At 37.5% G+C, this 20,978-nt stretch overlaps 1 protein-coding gene across 2 annotated transcripts; it reads right to left on the bottom strand.

The window, feature by feature from the left end:
- Positions 1-363: 363 nt before the first annotated feature.
- Positions 364-19,855, bottom strand: tom1 (target of myb1 membrane trafficking protein). Of its 2 annotated transcripts, XM_084419620.1 has the most exons (16): positions 19,689-19,855; positions 17,961-18,045; positions 17,508-17,586; positions 17,239-17,388; positions 14,313-14,447; positions 14,050-14,154; positions 11,565-11,681; positions 11,305-11,438; positions 10,015-10,054; positions 9,808-9,931; positions 9,661-9,712; positions 7,214-7,280; positions 6,957-7,025; positions 6,423-6,482; positions 2,100-2,130; positions 982-1,376 (listed from the first exon to the last, which is right to left on the bottom strand). In XM_084419620.1, the coding sequence occupies exons 1-16, from the start codon at positions 19,738-19,740 to the stop codon at positions 1,282-1,284; spliced, it is 1,395 nt and encodes a 464-aa protein (XP_084275746.1). In that variant the 5' UTR covers positions 19,741-19,855; the 3' UTR covers positions 982-1,281. The 2 variants fall into 2 exon arrangements, with proteins under 2 accessions (XP_084275747.1, XP_084275746.1); XM_084419621.1 differs by lacking the exon at positions 6,957-7,025 and having other exon boundaries at positions 364-1,376; positions 19,689-19,853.
- Between the last annotated feature and the right edge of the window lie 1,123 nt (positions 19,856-20,978).

The following is a 20,978-nucleotide window of genomic DNA, read 5'->3' as shown; positions in this document are numbered from 1 at the left end:
TACAGTATGAATAGTGGCCTTAGATCTTTACATGCACTAACCTAAGCTTCATTGTGCCTATTTGCTATTATTTATTTAGACAGAAAACTAACATTACTAGATAAAGGACCTTTTTACAAGAAGGAAGTGTCTTGTATTATGAAGTTGCTAATTATGTGGGTAAATAAAATACCACTATTTATTTTCAAAAAAAAAATGCACGAATGAAATACTGCGATATCCTTTAAGAAGTTGGCTTTAAAGTATTGCGTTGTGTGGTATGGTGTTTGTTTTTATTTTATTTTATTATTATTTGTCTACAACGTGGATTTGGCAGTCTGAATGTGTTGCATGTTTTGAACAATAAAGTAAAATGATCCGAATCAATTTTGCAGCTTTTATTTATATTGCACTAGAGGTCAAGCAGCACATGCAAATCTTTTCTAACAGGCTTGCCTCAGGTTATGTCTGTGTTCAGTTGGAGTTATTCTGCACTGCGTACAAATATACAGGTGGTGGGTACTGTGCAATTGTGCTGCATTGTTTCACTAATAGAATATTATTATTCAGGTATGTTTTAACAAAATAACTATACACACAAAAAGATAAAGGTGACTTGTAATAACCTTAATTTTATTAAATATATTTTAACACAACCCCTAACATGAGCTGTTTAAGGTTGTACATAGATTACAAACACTAATAGCTCATATACTAGAGCAAGGGTGGCGAACGTAGGTCTCGGAGAGCCACAGTCCTGCAGAGTTTTGTTCAACCCTAATCAAACACACATGAACAAGCTCATCAAGGTCTGAAGTTACCAGAAAGCTAAAGGCCTGATGTTCGCCACCCCTTCTCTAGAGACATACAGCAGCCTGCAGGCAGAAACCACAATTACTGTAAGAAAGAAACAACCTACAAACTTCCATTTTTCTCTGTAAGAGCCACTTCCTTTAAAACAGTCTAATATAATACATTTAGTCTATACACACAACAGCTTTAACCTCAACAATCAAGATCTTTAATAAAGTTCTTCATGTGTCACCAAGATTTTTACCTCTACAAACTGAAATGACTGTACTGAAGAAATTAGTGTTTAGTTATAAAAAAACATTTCATTAGATGGCATCTGCAAAATCTAAATTAGTGTAATGTGAAACATCCACATAACCCGCATCTAAAGTTAGGTTCCTAACATGGTTAGAAATAAACCCAAAATACTATACACAAACCGAAAAGTAAGCACATGGTTATTAACTGAAACACAAATGTTTTATGTAGAGATGTAAATCCAATCCAGAGCTACAGCTGTGAACGGCCGGGGTCGTGGGGTGACGCTTTCACTGAAGGAAGACGTTCAGCTGCTTTCGCTCTCTCCGCTAGAAACTTGTCGAACTCTGAGGGTGAGAAAGAGATGAGTCACTGAAATTATCTTTCACACGTGTGTTGCATGAAATGCTGCCTGCCTGATTTAAACAGGACTTGAGACAATAAGAAATGCCATATAGACATACAGCAATTGCCATATGAAGAACTGCATTTATGAAGTCTAATAGCTTATATGCTGGGTTTTGGAAAGTACCAGCAAGTGTGGCAAGATGAATCACCGAGCTAAGCGTTTTCAGATTACCACCAAACGTTAACAAGAGGAGATGTTCAGAAATTGAAAAAATCACAAGCAATAGAAACCACAAAGCCACAGACTTCCGTTAAATAGGAAGTAAAGGTCACGAGTATGCGTAGGTGTAGGTGTAGGACATTCGGCAGGTCAGACATGACACAGACTGAAACTCTGACAAGAGGAAGACTGGATCATACGAGACAGAATGGGGTTGGGGGAAAAAAACATTAAAGGCTGGCCACTGGTATAACCTAGCATGCAGAAGAAAAGAAGAGCGAACATGCAAATATAATCATGGCATATGGCCCAGATGGACTGAAGTTTTTTTTTTTTTTTACACATTTTCTCTGTTCATTTAAATCTGCGTTGATTTAAATGTGGCAAAATGCATTACTTCCTGCTTCTAGTATACGGGATATTGATCCCATAATAGTACTAGTCTCATTTGTAGCTGAAAGCATTATCATATTATTGCATAAGCATACACAAAGAAGAGTACCTTCACTAGTCACTCCCTCCGAGTCATCTTCCTGCAACACAAAAATATACTTATGAAATACAGATTTCAATACAGTAAACAATAATCAGCGTTTGGAAGATTTCACTTTCTTCATAAATATCTCTGGTTTTATTTATACATTTCGTGACATTCACAAATCTTTCAATTATATAAGTCTTTGATTAATAGCATATTCAAAAGAACAGCATTTATTTGAAATAGAAATCTTTTGTAACATTATAAATGTCTTTACTGTCATTTTTGATCAATTTAATGCATATTGCTAAATAAAAGTATTAATTTCTTTCAAAATAAAAAAAATCTTACTGACTCCAAACCTTTGAACAGTAAGTTTATAAAAGAATTTTGATATTTCAAATGTTGTTTTTAAACATTACTACATACACACACACACACACACACACACATATATATATATATATACAGTGAGGAAAATAAGTATTTGAACACCCTGCTATTTTGCAAGTTCTCCCACTTAGAAATCATGGAGGGGTCTGAAATTGTCATCGTAGGTGCATGTCCACTGTGAGAGACATAATCTAAAAAAAAAAAAAAAATCCAGAAATCACAATGTATGATTTTTTAACTATTTATTTGTATGATACAGCTGCAAATAAGTATTTGAACACCTGAGAAAATCAATGTTAATATTTGGTACAGTAGCCTTTGTATGCAATTACAGAGGTCAAACGTTTCCTGTAGTTTTTCACCAGGTTTGCACACACTGCAGGAGGGATTTTGGCCCACTCCTCCACACAGATCTTCTCTAGATCAGTCAGGTTTCTGGGCTGTCGCTGAGAAACACGGAGTTTGAGCTCCCTCCAAAGATTCTCTATTGGGTTTAGGTCTGGAGACTGGCTAGGCCACGCCAGAACCTTGATATGCTTCTTACAGAGCCACTCCTTGGTTATCCTGGCTGTGTGCTTCGGGTCATTGTCATGTTGGAAGACCCAGCCTCGACCCATCTTCAATGCTCTAACTGAGGGAAGGAGGTTGTTCCCCAAAATCTTGCAATACATGGCCCCGGTCATCCTCTCCTTAATACAGTGCAGTCGCCCTGTCCCATGTGCAGAAAAACACCCCCAAAGCATGATGCTACCACCCCCATGCTTCACAGTAGGGATGGTGTTCTTGGGATGGTACTCATCATTCTTCTTCCTCCAAACACGTTTAGTGGAATTATGACCAAAAAGTTCTATTTTGGTCTCATCTGACCACATGACTTTCTCCCATGACTCCTCTGGATCATCCAAATGGTCATTGGCAAACTTAAGACGGGCCTTGACATGTGCTGGTTTAAGCAGGGGAACCTTCAAACCATGACGTCTTAGTGTATTACCAACAGTAACCTTGGAAACGGTGGTCCCAGCTCTTTTCAGGTCATTGACCAGCTCCTCCCGTGTAGTTCTGGGCTGATTTCTCACCTTTCTTAGGATCATTGAGACCCCACGAGGTGAGATCTTGCATGGAGCCCCAGTCCGAGGGAGATTGACAGTCATGTTTAGCTTCTTCCATTGCTCCAACAGTGGACCTTTTTTCACCAAACTGCTTGGCAATTTCCCCGTAGCCCTTTCCAGCCTTGTGGAGGTGTACAATTTTGTCTCTAGTGTCTTTGGACAGCTCTTTGGTCTTGGCCATGTTAGTAGTTGGATTCTTACTGATTGTATGGGGTGGACAGGTGTCTTTACGCAGCTAACGACCTCAAACAGGTGCATCTAATTTAGGATAATAAATGGAGTGGAGGTGGACATTTTAAAGGCAGACTAACAGGTCTTTGAGGGTCAGAATTCTAGCTGATAGACAGGTGTTCAAATACTTATTTGCAGCTGTATCATACAAATAAATAGTTAAAAAATCATATATTGTGATTTCTGGATTTTTTTTTTAGATTATGTCTCTCACAGTGGACATGCACCTACGACGACAATTTCAGACCCCTCCATGATTTCCAAGTGGGAGAACTTGCAAAATAGCAGGGTGTTCAAATACTTATTTTCCTCACTGTATATATATAGAAATAAATAAATAAATATAAAAATAAATATAAAGTAAGAGGACGCTGTGTGGCTATGGCAGCACCCGGTCAAAGTTTTGACCAAATTTCACGAAGGCATGGCAGTGAAGTACTGCCTGCTTTTAATTGTTCGGTGGAAGATTGTGCTTTGGCTGTTGGGAAGGCTGTCGGTTATGAGAGCATTGTCTCTGCATCCAGAATGAATAGCGCTGTGGTTATTTTTTTGGACGCCATAGAGAAAGTGAATAGTGTTGTTCAGAGTGGAGCTGTGATCCAAGATACGCTAGTTTCTGTTGTACTGTTGATTCAACCCGCAAAAAGAATTATCATTCCGCCTTTCATTAAGGACGAGTTGTTAACAACAGAGTTGTCTAGGCATGGCAAAATAATGTCGCAAATGAAAAAAATACCGCTTGGTTGCAAGTCTCCATTGCTCAAGCACGTTGTTTGTTTTAGACGCCAAGTATATGATTTTAAACAGCGGCGAAGATGACATGAATGTGGCGTTCAAATTTCGAATTGATGGATTTGATTATGTTATTTTTGCATCTTCTGATACAATGAAGTGTTTTGAGTGTGGCAAAGAAGGTCACACCAAACGAGTGTGCCCTGGGAGGGCTGAAGGTGCACGGGTGCTGGCTTGTTGACAAAGGAAAATACCGGTAGCAGTAATGTGGAGCAGACTAGCGCTGACTAATGCGCGAAAAGAGGGGGGAGATGGTGATACCAGCAGGACTGTTGATTTTAGAGAGGTTGAGCGTGAGGAAAGTAGAGATGTTGTTTCAGGAGGGGTGGAAAGTAGGTTACAGAAAATGAGAATGAAAGTGAAACTACTGTGACAACTGATACTGTTATAGCTGCAGCTGAATGTATTTTAGCTAAGGAGAATTTTTGTTTAAAATCTCCTAGTAAGAGGAAACGTGTCAGGGAATCCCCAAGGAAAAAAAAAGTGATAAAGTGGTGATGGATAAACAAGCTGATGAAACTGAACATAGTGCAATGGATGATTCTGATAGTGAGGCTGTAGATGGTAACAATGAGAAGGGTCAACAAAGCTATTCTTTGGTAAAATTGAGAAGTTTCTTACAAAAGACAAAGAATATGAAGGAATGTCCAGGTTGTAGATTATACTTTCCTGATCGGAAAGCATTCATTGAATCAGCCGTGATGTTGATGAGGGGAGAAGGTGACGAACGAGTCACAGCACAGGAGATATATAGCCTGAAGAAATTTGTTTCTAAAGTGAAACTGGAATTAAAGATTGAAGATGGATTTGAAACTACATAGGTGTCTTTTTTTTAAGTTATTGTGTGTTTTTTAAACCTATGCAATCAAATGAATGCAATAAAAGTGGGCACCCTTAACTTAAATGGTGCTAGAGATATTTAAAAAAGAGCACTATTATTTGAGTTAATTAGTCAGAAGGGTGTAGATGTAATGTTCATACAGTAAACACACAGTGATTGCTTGAACGCAAGTCAACACTGTGTGAGAAAATGGATAATGTCTGGAGAGAGAAATTTGATGTGGGAAATTAAGTTAAACCACAGTGGAGGGTCTTATATAAACCACCATTGATGAAAAAATCAGGAGATCTACAATGGAGAATCCTGAAGGGGGCTGTTGCTGTGAATGCTTTTGTCTCAATCATTAACCCAAATGTCAATGAAGGTTCTGGTTTTTGTGGGTTCAGATTAACAATTTATCATTGTTTTCTGGAATGTAACAGGCTGAAACCACTTTTTGTTTTACTAGGAAAATTGTTCTTGGGTTTTAAGGAAAGTTTCACACCAAAGGTTTTCATCTATGGGGCAGGATACAACCGCAATCAAAGATTCAAATGGCAGTTGATAAACTTTATAGTTGGCCAAGCAAAAATGGCAATATATATTTCAAGGAAAAACATGATTCAAAATATGCATTGCCAGGATAGTGTACCGTTGTTTAAGGCATTTATTAGATCTAGGATCTCAGTTGAGTTAAAGTATTATAAGGAGTTGCAAGATTTGGGAACCTTTGTATTACAGTGGTGTTTCAATGAGGTTTGTTGTGCTGTGTTTGAGGGGGATTTAACTTTGAGCTTTTTGCTGTGTTGATTGTTTTTGTGATGATGCAATGATGGGTCTTTGTCACTGACTTAATAAAAGTGTGGGCTAAAAATAAAAATCTCTCTCTCTCTCTCTCTCTCTATATATATACACACATACAATTGTTAAGTGGAATTGGACTTAGAATTACAACTGTTATATCTCTTTCAATTCCCATTCTAAGAGGAACGTTTCACTCACATCATCCACGTCAAGCCATTGTTCAATGTCATCCATCACTTCACTCTGACTGACAGGGATCTGACAGCAGAAGAAAAAATATGAATTAATTCACTTTAGCATAATAAAGTACAACTATCAGTTCCAAACCACACCCATCTCAAACAAGCTTTATACTACTTTAAAGTATAAAAGAGAAATCGGTATGTTTCAGTCCTGAGAATGGAAAATAAGTTGGTTCGAAATGGGAACACCAAAAATAAAAGGTATGGATAAAAGTATGGATCTGTCAGGATCCAGGCCTGAGGGACAGAATCAACTAAACACCAAAAAGTCCCACCGAACCTTCAGCAAATAAAGAAAATGAAGCTCAAAACATGCAGGCAACACAAAAGCAAGACAGCAGACACTCGTCGTTCACCGAAGGAGAAAAAAAACTTTGACATGCTGAAAGAAAAAGTCAAAAACGAGCCCAGAGCAACAGGTACACAAGCTCAACCAACAGCACGTCACACACTGCACTGACTGTCCGTCTCATCGGCCAATCAGACCCACCATTCCCTTTTCAAGCATCCAATGAAACTGAGGTGAGCTGCCGAGGGAGGTGGAGTCTAGGCTTTCATCCTTAACATAGACAGACAACCGTTTTAAGTGATGGACACATATCGTGGCATCCAATGAAAGGGTAAAACAACTGACTGCTCTCACGTATTAATGAATGCTGCTCTCTTATAATACAAAGAGGTGCTATTTGAACAGCATTTCAAACATGATATCCCTTCTGTAGGATTTAATAATTCAAAGACACTTACCGCTGCAGTGTCCAGTCGCTCTCTTTGTGTGGCTGCCAGTCCCTCGAGAGCCGCACAGCTTTCTGGACTATCAGTAAATCACAATAGTAAATTGCTTTGGACATAACAAAAACCAATACCTCAAATCATGCAAAATGAGCTACAGAAACTTTCTATACAACACACTCTTTATTTAAAGCGCCCCCTATTATGCTTTTACGGATTTGACCTTTCATGTAGTGTGTGATGTAGTTGTGTGTGAATGTGAAAGGTCTGCAAAGTTACAAAGATCAAAGTGCATGTCAAATCAAGTTATTGTCCCCCAAAAGAAAGGACCGATTTGGAACCGCCTGAAATGAGTCGTCAGTAATTCCTCAAGTCAGGGAATTCCAGATGCCAAAACGTATTGGTCAAGACAACAAAGCCAAGATCCCTGCAGAACATCTAACAATCCCGGTCGCAGCTTCCACTTTTAGACCGTCCATAACCAATGATCTCATTCGCAGGTGTTCTCTCTCTCCTCCCTTTTATTTTTTTTGGCTCATATTCACAAGTGCTTTCCTGCCTTTCTTTTTGGCTCATCTTCAATCTCTTGCTACAGTTATTTATCTTCTCACTCACAGTCACTTTCGTTTTAATGGTGACTCACTACCCACTAGTCTATTTTTATGTGTCAAACAAGGATATACAACTTGGCTAATGTTTCCTGGTTTTGCTCATATTATTTCCAGGCTATTCTACAAACAAAATATAGCGAGTAAGTAAATTTAATTTATAAAGCACATTTACACACAGCATAAAACTGACCAAAGTGCTGTACAGTGAATAACTAAAAAGACAAATAATAATAAATAAAAAAACACATAGGATCAATAATCATAATTATACAAAACATGAATAAAAAGAAAACCTTCAATATTACAAATATATTTAAAAAATCCTTTTTAAAACTATAGTTTTATAGTATAATCCTACTAGAGTATAATAATCCCACTATAATATAGTATAATCACTGTGTATCCAGTGCTAAGGAAGCTTCCAGAGATGAAATTTAAATATGGCAATGGCCATTTGTTTTCCAACATGCGATGTAAACTATAGACCAAATCACAACAGACTGGGCCATCTGACCAATCAGAGCAGAGTAGACCAATCACAACAGACTGGGCCATCTGACCAATCAGAGCAGAGTAGACCAATCACAACAGACTGGGCCATCTGACCAATCAGAGCAGAGTAGACCAATCACAACTGGGGCATGTTCAAGTTCAAAACGGTGCGCAACGTTGTGCTACGGTTTCCGGGTTGAACGTCATGTTTCCTGGAAACGGCGTGCACCGGTGTGCAACGGGGTTTGAGATACGTTTTCTCTTGTTTGGTGGGTGTGTCAGAACTGCAGTCCAATCAGCAGCAACATGTATATAAAGCACGCGGTATTAAAGTGAACTCGCACAATGGGTTCAAGGAAAGTCATTTACAAATGTGTTCGATGCAGCTCAGTATACACAACAACTGAGGATATTAGAAGACATGTTTGTCGTAAGTTTTATTGTAAAAATATAGGATATCAACATAATGATGTAGTTGTTTATATTTTTAGCTTCATTGCAAGTGTATGACATTTGGTATAGAAATAAACAATGGTAATTAAGTGCTTTTCCTAAAAATGAGAAAGAAAATACAGGGTATTAAAACAGTATGAACTACAAATAAAGTCAGTATGTGAGGCTAAATAGATGTGTTTTAGTCTGAATTAGGTAAGATGTGTGCTTCCATTTCAGTTTCAGCAATCCCTTCACTCGATTGGGATGTTCTCTTTTGTTCTGGGCGGCAAGTGCAGTAACTGTAACATCGGGCATATTTTGTAGTGTATTAAACACATATTTATACCGACTTCATCAGGCTCCGAAAATTCTTCACAAAGAACACAAAGAATGGCCTTCTCAGCTGCCATAGTTGCAACTCTTGCGTCATCAGAACAGTGTGTTCAACGCATCACCGTTTCTGTTTAAAAAACGTTGTGCACCGTTTTGTCGGGGCTGAACGCAGCCCAGACTGGGCCATCTGACCAATCAGAGCAGAGTAGACCAATCACAACAGACTAGGCAACAGATCTGACCAATCAGAGCAGAGTAGCTCTCAGAGAGGAGGGGTTTAGAGAGAGATTGAATCCTTTATCCAATCGTTTCAGACATTGTGAGAAAAGAGGTGATGCTGCAATGTATATTATGAGAACGTGTTTTTTGACCTTGGATAAATGTAAATCTATTGTAGGAGACCTCCAAAACAAAGTTAGGAACTTTTAAAAAAGCATAATATGGGCAATCAATTTAAACAATCAAGTTCACTTTATTGCCAATAACTTCACTTCCTAAAAACTTCACAAACATTTGCTCACAGCTCTAGTTTGTAATGCTGTTTTATAAAATGAGACTTCAATTATACACATAAACTGCTTTAATTCTTACCTTTTTTGCAATGTGCTGCTTTTATTTAGTTTTAGCGCATCTGCTTTTGTGCCTGTAGCAAATCATGCAACAAAATGATTCATTATTAACTGAAGATTGAGAATAAAATGTGAACAAAATATAAATATTAGCAAAATTGGAACTTACTCAATCCTGCCATCTGATTGGATAGTGTGGTCACTGTTGATTGGCTGACTGCATTGTGAGCACCATTTGCTGCCTTTGATTGGTTGGGAGCACCCAAGTCGATGAGGTTTGCATAAGCTGGATTCTGAAATATAACAATAAATCAAGTAAGGAATCTATCTATAGATGAATCCAGCAATATTTAATATTACATTTATAAATTCTTACAGACAGTGCACTGCTCTGTCGGTTGAGATGTCTTTCAAATCTGAAAAAAAGAAGAAGTTGGGTAACACTGATGAGACAAGTTATTTAATTGCGAATAGCGATTAATTTTATTTTTTAAAGTTATTTAATTGCGAATAGCGACTTGTTCCACAGTCGATCAAGCTTAAACTACAAGGATTTTTTAAACAGGATTTTTACATTTTTTAAAAAAGGATTAGTAATATATTTACAGAAATGTATATTTACTATAAATCAATTATATGTTGAGGATTTTAATAATTAATTCTTTATTTATTTTTTTAAATTCTAATAAATAATTTTTTTATTTTTTTTATTCTCTGATATGCCTACGTTTTCCATGATCGTGGGAACCCTGTCATTCTAAATATATATATGACATTTCATAATTGCCCATATTAATTAGGATCATCTAGGACAATTAGAACATTTCAGGAACATTAACTTTCATTTGTATGTTTTCAGCTCTCGATTTTTTTTTGTTTTTTTTGTGCTTTTGTCATTTGAATTATTATTATTTTTTTATATTACTATTTAGGTTTAATTTATTTTTATAACAGTTTTGTATTCATCTCTAGTTAGTATTTTTAGTGCTTCAACTTATTAAACTTATTTCAGTTAGTTGCTGAGTCGACTTTTTTTCCATCTAACATTAATATTTTATTTTATCAGATTTATTTCAATGAACCAAAAAAGCTTTTAATAGTTTTAATGGTTTACACTTCACAATAAGGTTTCATTAGTTAACTACATTAGTGAAAATGAACTAAAAATGAACAATACTTCTACAGCATTTATTAATATTACTCTAATTACTAATACAATCTAAGATCAAAAGTTAAACGTGAACATTTGTATTATCTAACATTAACAAAGGCTAATTCATGCTGTGAAAATATACTGTTCACTGTCAGTCAGTGCATTAGCTAATGCTAACAAATGAGACCATATTGTAAAGTGTTGCCATTTTAGTTAGCGTAACATCCCAGGCCAATGCATTTTTTTTGTTCTCATAAGGCAATGTATTTAATGTCCACTGGGTGGCAGTACAGGAGGTCAAATAAATATTTAACTTCATGATGGAATTGTTAACCTAAACAACTGATGTGTATTTTAACTATTTTTAATATAATAAATATAATACAATACCATCTATCATCAGTCAGATACTTATTCACCATATTTTTTAAACCTTGCCGGTCTCCATGCGCATGACATGAAAGTTTACACATTAAATATTCACGGAACGTTCTCAAACATCATGCCTCTAACCTGTGATATTGTGCAAACGTGGTGTTAATGTCATCATTGGCAGTGAGTAACTGCTCTATGAGCTTCTCCTCGGTCAGTCGGGGTATGAGCTCCACCATCCGGCCCTGCATGTCCTTGCTCATGGAGTACAGCTGCTACTGGCCGTCAGAGAGAGTAGAGAAACAGCAACAGCCCTTCACATTTATACACTGGAGGACGAGTGTGTACATGCAGGAGAAAGTAACGGTGTGTGTGTGTTTGTGTCCGTGTCTGATTCCAACCTGTAGCAGCTCTGTGTCTGTCGGCTCGAGACTTCCAGGCTCCATCTGACTCATCATGTCTGACATCACAGATATATTATTACGCGCCACCTCCAGTTCAGCCTTCAGTGTCTTCATCTGAAACCAGCAGTATTCAATATTATAGTAATACAAACAACAATTTTACAGCATTCACATACTTTTAGTTAGAACAAACAAGAATTACAATGAGCAATAGTATGTTTATTTATAAATGAACATGAACCCATTTTGATAAATGCTAAAAAGTTACTTAATGATATATAATACATTAATTAATGGCAACAAATTAATATTAATTTAATATTTAACCACCATAATTCTTAATTGGTCAGTCACAGAATTCATAATATATATATATATACAGTGCTATGCATAAGTTAAGACACCCATGCTAAAGTTGACTAAAAAGAGGAATAAAAAATCATCTTTTGGAAACTGAACTTAATGCCTTAATTTAAAAAATTAGGAAAAATCCAACCTTTAAGGACACCAATTTTCTTTGTGAATGAATAATGTATCGTGAATAAATAAATGTTCTTCCTTAAAATACAGGGTGCATAAGTTTGGACACCCCTATGTTAAATTCCCATAGAGGCAGGCAGATTTTTTTTTTTAAAGGCCAGTTACTTCATGGATCCAGGATACTATGCATCCTGATAAAGTTCCCTTGGCCTTTGGAATTAAAATAGCCCCACATCATCACATAGCCTTCACCATACCTAGAGATTGGCATGGTTTTATTTCAGTTAGCCTAATAGCTAGTTTGATTTGCATTGAGAGATGATCTTATGGAAAGTACCCCATGCCAATCTCTAGGTATGGTGAAGGCTATGTGATGATGTGGGGCTATTTTAATTCCAAAGGCCAAGCGAACTTTATCAGGATGCATAGTATCCTAAAAAAAAAAAAAAAAAAAAAAAAAAAAACACCTTTAAAATAAAAATCTGCCTGCCTCTATGGGAATTTAACATAGGGGTGTCCAAACTTATGCACCCTGTATTTTAAGGAAGAACATTTATTTATTTACAATACATTATTCATTCACAAAGAAAATTGGTGTCCTTAAAGGTTGGATTTTTCCTAATTTTTTAAATTAAGGCATTAAGTTCAAATTCCAAAAGAAGTTTTTTTAATTTTTTATTCCTCTTTTTAGTCAACTTTAGCATGGGTGTCTAAACTTATGCATAGCACTGTGTATATATATATACAATTTTCAAATAAATTTAATAAATAAATTTGAGCATGACTGTGTATCACGATGTTGCCAAAGCATTAACATGTATATATAAAAACATGTATAGATCATGTTGTGTAGCATAGTAAATAAATAAGTAAAATCCATCTAAATAAACTGGTTGGAGGTTATTTTTGCAGTGACCATCACACCATGTAATATGCAAATTACTATGTATATATAAATTATTAAATAATATTAACATTAAACAAAGTATTTATTTATCTGAGGCCCTCTGGCGGGTTACTTTTGTAGTCTGTTTAGCCAGTTCAGTCAATCCATAACAATTTGTTCATTTCTAAAATCTTTAAGAGCAAGTAGAGAAAATGTAAGAAATATATTGAAGGGAATATGTCAGTATGTTCTCTAAATGTGAATGTCTAGGGAGAAAAATAATGAGTTGTGTTAGCAAAACTTTATAGTTTGAAAATACAACTTCCGACAGCCATTACTTTAAGATTGATTTTACAAAATATTATACTCACAACCAATAGAATATGCACATAACTTTTACTGTACCTTCTGATCACACACTGCACAAACGTGACATTCTTCCTCAGTACAATTGTCAAAAGATTCTTAAATCAAGATGCATTTGATAAATTGAGTTTATGCTTAAAACAAGAACAAATATCTGACAATGGGCTCAGAAAAATCAACTTAATTCAAAGGGAAGTTTTAATAACTCATTGACTGATATTTGCATAAACTCACTCCATTTTGTTAAACTTTTCAAGACTTAATTTTACATTTGCATCTCAAATAAATGTATCAAAGATGTTTAGATATTTGTATTGGAAAACAGGACAAAAATACTGAGGAAGATATACAGTTTGTTCTGATTTTTCTCATGACTTAAAGGGACAGTTCACCCAAAAATGAAAATTCTGTCATCATTTACTCTCCCTCAAGTTGTTTCGAACCTGTATGAATTTCTTTTTTCTGCTGAACACAAAATAAGATATTTTGAAAAATGTCTGTAACCAACAGCTGATGGACCCCATTGACTTCCATAGTATTTTTTTTCCTACTATGGAAGTCAATGGGGTCCATCAACTGTTTGGTTACCGAAATTCTTCAAAATATCTTCCTTTGTGTTCAACAGAAGAAAGAACTTAATACAGGTTTGAAACAACTTTAGAGTGAGTAAATTATGAACATTTTCATTTTGAAGTGAACTATTCCTTTAAGTGTGACATGCTAGTTAGCTTTGCTATGTGCGTGTGTTACCTGTTGAGGTGACAGCGTGACGGGCGTCTCTGTATTCTGTGGCTGTGAGGATTTGACGAAGTGACTTTCTGTACGCGCTGTTACCGAAGGCACGGACTCAACAGTCTGTTGGCATCAAGCATTAATTAATAAATAAAAAAATAAGCAAAAGCAGTGCATGCTAACTCTCTAGAGATGATCTACTGTGTGCAGCTTTTTTTGTGCATTCATAATTGTTTATAAAAAGCTGCTTCAACAAGTATTTGAAAATGCAGCAGTTATACCCTGTTGGGAGTGTGAATAGGGGAATACCCATTCAGTTCAGTCATGGGAAACTCCAGGCCTTTTCTCCTGAGATCCTCATACACGGTTACAACACCCGTCAAATCTGGAGAGCTGCGGAAGGCATCGGACCACGCCTAGTGAGAGAGAAAGACACACACACACACACACACACACACACACACACACACACACACACACACACACACACACACACAGCTCTGTCTGAATACTTCACACTGCACCACACAGGCACAGAGCCACATACTGAGCCAAACCTTTCAATGCCAGTGGAAGAGTTTTCTTTGAAAGAAATTAATACTTTTATTCAGCAAGAATGCGTTAAATTGACCGTAAAGATAATAATGTTGCAAATAAATGCTGTTCTGTCATGAAAACTCTCAGAGTGTTTGGCATGGTAATGGATATGTTTGTTTTTTGCAATAGATGCCGCTGCTGTTGGTTATTGCTTCTGTTGCAGAGCAAGTACGGGACTTGCTACTACCAATACATACACAGACACTTTACTGTGAGCAAGTAATGCCGGTACACAATGTACGATTTTGGGCTGACCCAGACGAAAGATGACCAATCGTGGCGATTTCTGAGGTCGTGGCTCCTAAACGGTGGTCCTACGTTGTCGTTGTTATGATCTTGCGACAAAAAGACAGCCTGCGATAATTTTCTGACGGTGTCGAATTCATCTTGTTCTATTTGTTTTCCACTAGTGCATGTAACAAATACTTGACAAATGCATTCACAGCCTTCCAACTATGCTATTGAACATTAATACATAAAGTAATACATCCTTTCCTTTCAACTTTTGGCCTGCAACATTAGTATACTAACAAACAAATAAAAAATTGTTTAGCTTTTAACAGCTTTTACATGACGATACTGTTTCTTTTCATGGCCATAGCCATAGCTAAAATAAAATAAAAAAATCCCACTATTTCAGTAAAAAATTATTTCAGTCCTCCAGATGGTCTCTTGTATACTTTCCTTATGTAGGCTTCTAGGTCACTAGCACCTTTATTTGACACTGACACGTTCGTGCCAGCTTTGCAGGTCATGCATTCGGCTTCATACGGATCCCGACCGAGACGAAAACAAAGGAAAATTTCTCTGTAAATCATCTGTGAATTTACATTTGGGCTTTTTTTTACGTTGTTCAGGAGCCACTGTTGACAAGCAAGCGCTGCTCTGTCTCTAGGCTGTTGCTGTGGTGCTGAGGGTAATGATTGACATGCAGTTTGACCAATGTTTGCGTTACGTACATGAACGACCGACCAATGGTGGCGTGCGAGAAGGCGGGGGGGGGGGGGTCAACGGAGTAAGGGGGGTCAACGGAGTAAGAGACCTACCCATCTCCACCCCCTGATCCCTAAACCCACCCCTAAACCTAGCAATCTCACCCCTTATATCTGGATCCAACTCCACCCCCTGGATCTTGTGTGCAGTGAGGTGCTACTGACTGTAGAAAGCAAAAGCCGAATCCCGAAACATTTTGGGCGATTTTCCGGCCGGACGCATTATTTTAGGTCCAAAAAGAGGACATGTCTGGGAAAAAGAGGACGTATGGTCACCCTATCTATACTAACTTGCGTCATAGCCTATGATTCAATAGGTATCATCATCGTACAGTCTACATACATGTCGTTAATTAGATCCATGTCGTACAGTGTGACTTCTAATGATCTTATAGGATTGCCGAAATCGTACAGTCTGTTAGCCTGACGTCGTCATACTCAGATTCTAGTCAGAATGTGAGTCTGATACTGCTCCATTGAGCTTTGATTATGGGGCGTGTTTTCAACCGAACCAGGAAGGAAAATGCCTCTGCACTCAATTGGATAGACCTACAACCAATCAGAGCAACGGAGTAAGTGACGTATGTTTTTCATTCATGTTTCCGATCGACAAATGCCTTGATCGCGGTTCTCTGTTCCTCTTTTAAAATGCATGCGCTGTCGATATCTTCTATAACAGACGCGATGGCGGAATCTACACATGATGTTTCATAAAGTTCGAGAGGAGCACGTTCAAATAATCAATCCAATCAACCGTCTACGGTCTACACTATCTGCATGAGAGGAAGCATATATTTATTCACACTGTCAACTCACCTAACATTCCTTGACAGTTTTCAGCATCCCTCCACTCACTCTCACGCCCGGAGCCTCTCCTCGGACAGCACGCCAAATATGCATTTATTCTATCTGACTTATTTGTAAGTGTGAACTCGTGAAATCTCAATTCTCCAGCAGCAGCAGTCATCTTTGTTCTAAACAAATTCAACCCAAGCGCTCGTTGGTGACGTGGATGATTACGTTACGTTGCTCATCTGTCCATCATCGTATAAAGCCCGCCCTGACAATTTGATTGGTCAGAACAATTTTTGTTCGGGCATAATAGCTCCTCAACGGATCGAGTCCAGACCGAACTTCCCGACCTAAAAATGTTGTGGGCGGGGCTAAGTTCGGCTGGCACCCAGGCTAACAGTCTGTAGCAGACATAAGACATGCTGCTGCTGCTGTACAATATAACATGTATGAATTACCCGTGGCAGATCTATACAGGTGGAGCTGGGGAAGGTGGAGGGTTTCTGAAGGCGCACTGCAACTGCTACAGCAAATGCTTACAAGTATTTGAAGGTTGAGCAGCGAGCTCATTGGCTACTGATACAGCAAGAACCAATCAGCTGTGCCCTATGGAGAATGATGTGATTGCTAGCAGATTGAGTTAAAGTCAGCCTGCGCCATTTTCATGTCAGTTTCATGACAGAACTTTGTATTTGTTTTTTTTTGTACTTTCTATTGATAAAAGAATTTGTGAGCAGCAAATTAGCATATTAGAATGGTTTCTGAAGGATCATGTGACACTATTTACTCTGAGCACTAGCTGAGATGACAAAGGGTTTATTTGCACCTGTATCATGCTCAAGACTCTGTCCTGAAGAGTCACTGGTGCGTTGTTTTTAGGCAGGATCGTTTGGACCAAAACGTTCTCCACAAAGTCTCTGGTGGACACGTAGATGTGGAACTTGTGCCCGCAGTTCTTCACACACGCCTCCAACACCTGCAGCAAAAACCAAAGCGGATACTGAAGAATACACAATTCAAAACGTAATGTGAATTATTAATGTGTAAACATGAGGAAGAGGCTTTGATGGTATTGACAATATGTTTGACACTTACACTCAAAGCCAGCATGACCTCTTTGAAATTCCTATTACCCAGAATTCTCTTCTTTATTGCCCTGACTGCATCTTTAGGTCTGCAAACAGAGCAGCATAACAAAAATTATGTTAAACAATGTATGTTATACAATCTAGAAACTCAAAGTTGAATGAACTATTTCGTTTTGGACACTATTATTTTATGCAAATAATGACAGCTTACGCAAAATTAGAGGTTTTAAATGTTAAAACATTAGCTATACAGCTCAAAATAAAGCATGTGTTGTTCAATTTTTGAAATGTCAACCTGAAAATCTCGGACAACAATTGTGGGAATCCTTGGTCTAATACGACATTCAGATGTTTTAAGTGTAGTTTAGGTGTCCAAATACATTTGGGAAAGACTTTTAAGAAAAAATCCATTGTCATGACTACTTAAACAGAAATCTGTTGTCTCTGACAACATACACACCCTTCGTCTGTTTCATTGACAATGTCACAGATCTCCATGTTGAGGCCCCAGTCCTCTGACGGGAGAGAAGAACTGGTGGCATGTTCTGAGAAAGAGACCAAGAAACAGTCAAACAGTCATAAAGGGTTCACCCTAAAATAACTGGATACAACATGCTGTAGTTATATAATAATAGCTATTACATGCATACTTTGATCTCATACTTATCATTCCTTTTTTTTTTAAAGCATAACTGAACAAAATGCAGATGAACTCAAAGCAATTATGTAGATGTTTGCAAGCTAACTAGTACTGTTCTTTATCAACAGAATCCACAGCACAAAATAAACTTTAGGATAAAATCACTGAACTGTCTGTCTGCTGAATGCCCTGCTATTACACCAGGACATTATTGTTATCTTACTCATCAGCCGAGCGCTTTATGATTCACAGCAACACTATCAAAGTTACAAGCACTGAACTTGTGTTGACATAATAGCTGCTTATTATCATGAAGAGCCCAGACTAACTTTATAAAGAGGTCTCATATTTACACTCCACTCATTCTGGATTAGTGAAATCCCACCCATATGCTGAATTGGAAGTTTTAACTAGCTAACTAGTTAGTTAAGTAACGAACAAGCTAGTTTAACATGACTTGTCGCATTGTTTACAATGCTTAAGGCTCCACACCTGGGCACCTGGGCAGGGAAAACAGGCTTTTCAACAGTTTGAAAGGGCAAGCTCCATTACATAAGATGACTATCCGTCTTTAAAGTCACCATGAAATCAAAATGGACATTTCTGGAATTTTCTGGAATATTGCTGTATTTATTATAAATGATTTATCCATGCATAGGGTTTATCAGATTTAAATTCATGAGCACTCATAATTTTTAATCAAAATAACTTGTAACTATCAAGTTGTGCATTTTTACTTGTTTGAGAAGCCGTTTCACTCGGATATACATCACAATAGGGAAAACGCTAAAGGAGATTATGATGTGGATTACAGTTCTTTTAAAATGTTCCACAGAAAAATATTTAGACAATCTGACAATTCGAAGGATAAATCTGGGATGAGCAGAACATTGCAGAGATAATTTAGCTGCTAATGCATAATTACGGCGTTTGGCAGAAACAAACAGTTCCTCCCCAACTAATTGCTCTGTGCTGAGATGAGACTAGTCTAGTGCACAGCAGAACAAGAGGCCACCCCTTAAAATGAATGAAAAGTAGCCCTATTATTGTATTTCTTACGAAAACAGCATTAACATCGGGACTAGGTTACATAACCGTTTTAATTCTCAGATGTAAATAGTTCTTTTCTAAACAAGAGCTACAAATAAATGGGTCAAAACGTTATTAGGATGCACTGAGACGTGCAAGCAACATCAAACAAGCCTCCTCGTCTCTATTGGCAGATGGCGTTTGATTGACACGCGGCTCCGCCAATCACGAACGCGTTGATGGGGCGCCTCCGATTCTGGTTCGCACGAACATGGTGTCAATCTTAGTTTAATCGTATCATTTGCTGTCATCCGTAATTAAACGATGTATACGTGTTCTGTTCATGTGTGTCTTGCAATAAAACCAGAAGCGAATATACAGATATATGTGATGTAGGCTAAACATCAAGCAGTCGTATTCCATACATCAAGTTAAAGTGCACTTGCTGATCTGTGCTAAACTGACGCCCGCTTAAACATACTGCCAGTTATTTGCGACCTCATCCAGCGTGTTACTCACCTATAAGTTGACCCACGGGTGAAGAAAAAGGGTTTCCTATGAAAAACTCCATCCTCCGAGTGTCTCTGCTGCTCAGTGTTTCGGCTTCGGTCTAACCAGCTGGAGAGCTAAACAAACTTAACCGATTACATCATCTCTTAAAGTGACAGTAGCACTATGAGAATACGGGGCTCTCCCAGGTGTTTACTGTATTCTGCGTACTGTTTTCATTTGTATGCGAAACAGAATGCGTTATGCAACAATAAACGTTTTAAACTGTCTTAAACAGATTACAGCAAGCATGCATGTTTAGTCCAAGTAGGCATGTTCTTATCTTTCTTAAAGGGACAGTTCACCCAAAAATAAATTTTAAAATTTCACGTTTAGTCATCACTCAAGTTATTGCAAACCTGTATGAATTTCTTTCTTATGCTGAACATAAAAGAAGTTTGGTTATCCAATTTCTTTATATGTTGAACAGCATAACTTGTTTGGATACTTGAGTGGCCTATGTCACGAAAAAATTGAAGACCGGAAGTACGTCTTTTAGTAGGGATTCTATGGTAACAGCGAGTTGGACCAATCAGCAGACGTTGCTGCTACGCTTAGGATTGTGGGTAGTGTAGTTTTTTTTCCATAAGATCGCAGATAAAACATGTTTTTCTTAAAACAAGGTTGATTTCATACGAACTTATAGCTTCTACAGGAGCAAAAACCTTCGTTTCACAACCTCATAGCTCGTGGTCTGTCTACCTCGGATGGTTTAGACATTATGGCTGATAATCTAAATCCTTATCGAGAAATACTGTTGACCGGAAGTTCTGAATCCCTACTCCGCGTTCCGGAAGCAGGAAGTATGACATAGGCCTATTGTCATTTTTGGGTGAATTATCCTTTTAAATTGGATTTTAACTCAGTTTTGTATTGTTTTAATCTAATTAAATAATTAAAAATGAAAACTGCCACTGATATTACTCACTGATCACAATTGGAAATGGGAAGATGTGCACGTCAGGCATTGCATTGTGGGATGCAGTATTCCATGCTCTTTAAATATGTTGTCATCCATATATTCAATGCATAAAAAACAATTCACGCATTATACACCTATAAATACTGCATATTGCATACTGTAGTATGATTAGCATGGTTGAACACTATTCTGAACATAGCCATGGAAAAACACAACCAACATTCTTGTCATTTGGAACTGCGTAAATGATAAGGTGTGGTGCTCTTTAACCAACTAAAATACAGGCCCTGCCCTAGAGTGACTTGTTCCCTTTAGTGATGCATTCATTATTCCATAAG

Source organism: Rutilus rutilus (assembly GCF_951802725.1).
Source record: "Rutilus rutilus genome assembly, chromosome: 1".
Classification (NCBI taxonomy): domain Eukaryota; kingdom Metazoa; phylum Chordata; class Actinopteri; order Cypriniformes; family Leuciscidae; genus Rutilus; species Rutilus rutilus.
The sequence above is the reverse complement of the archived record's forward strand: the minus strand, read 5'-3'. Positions and strand labels throughout refer to the sequence as shown.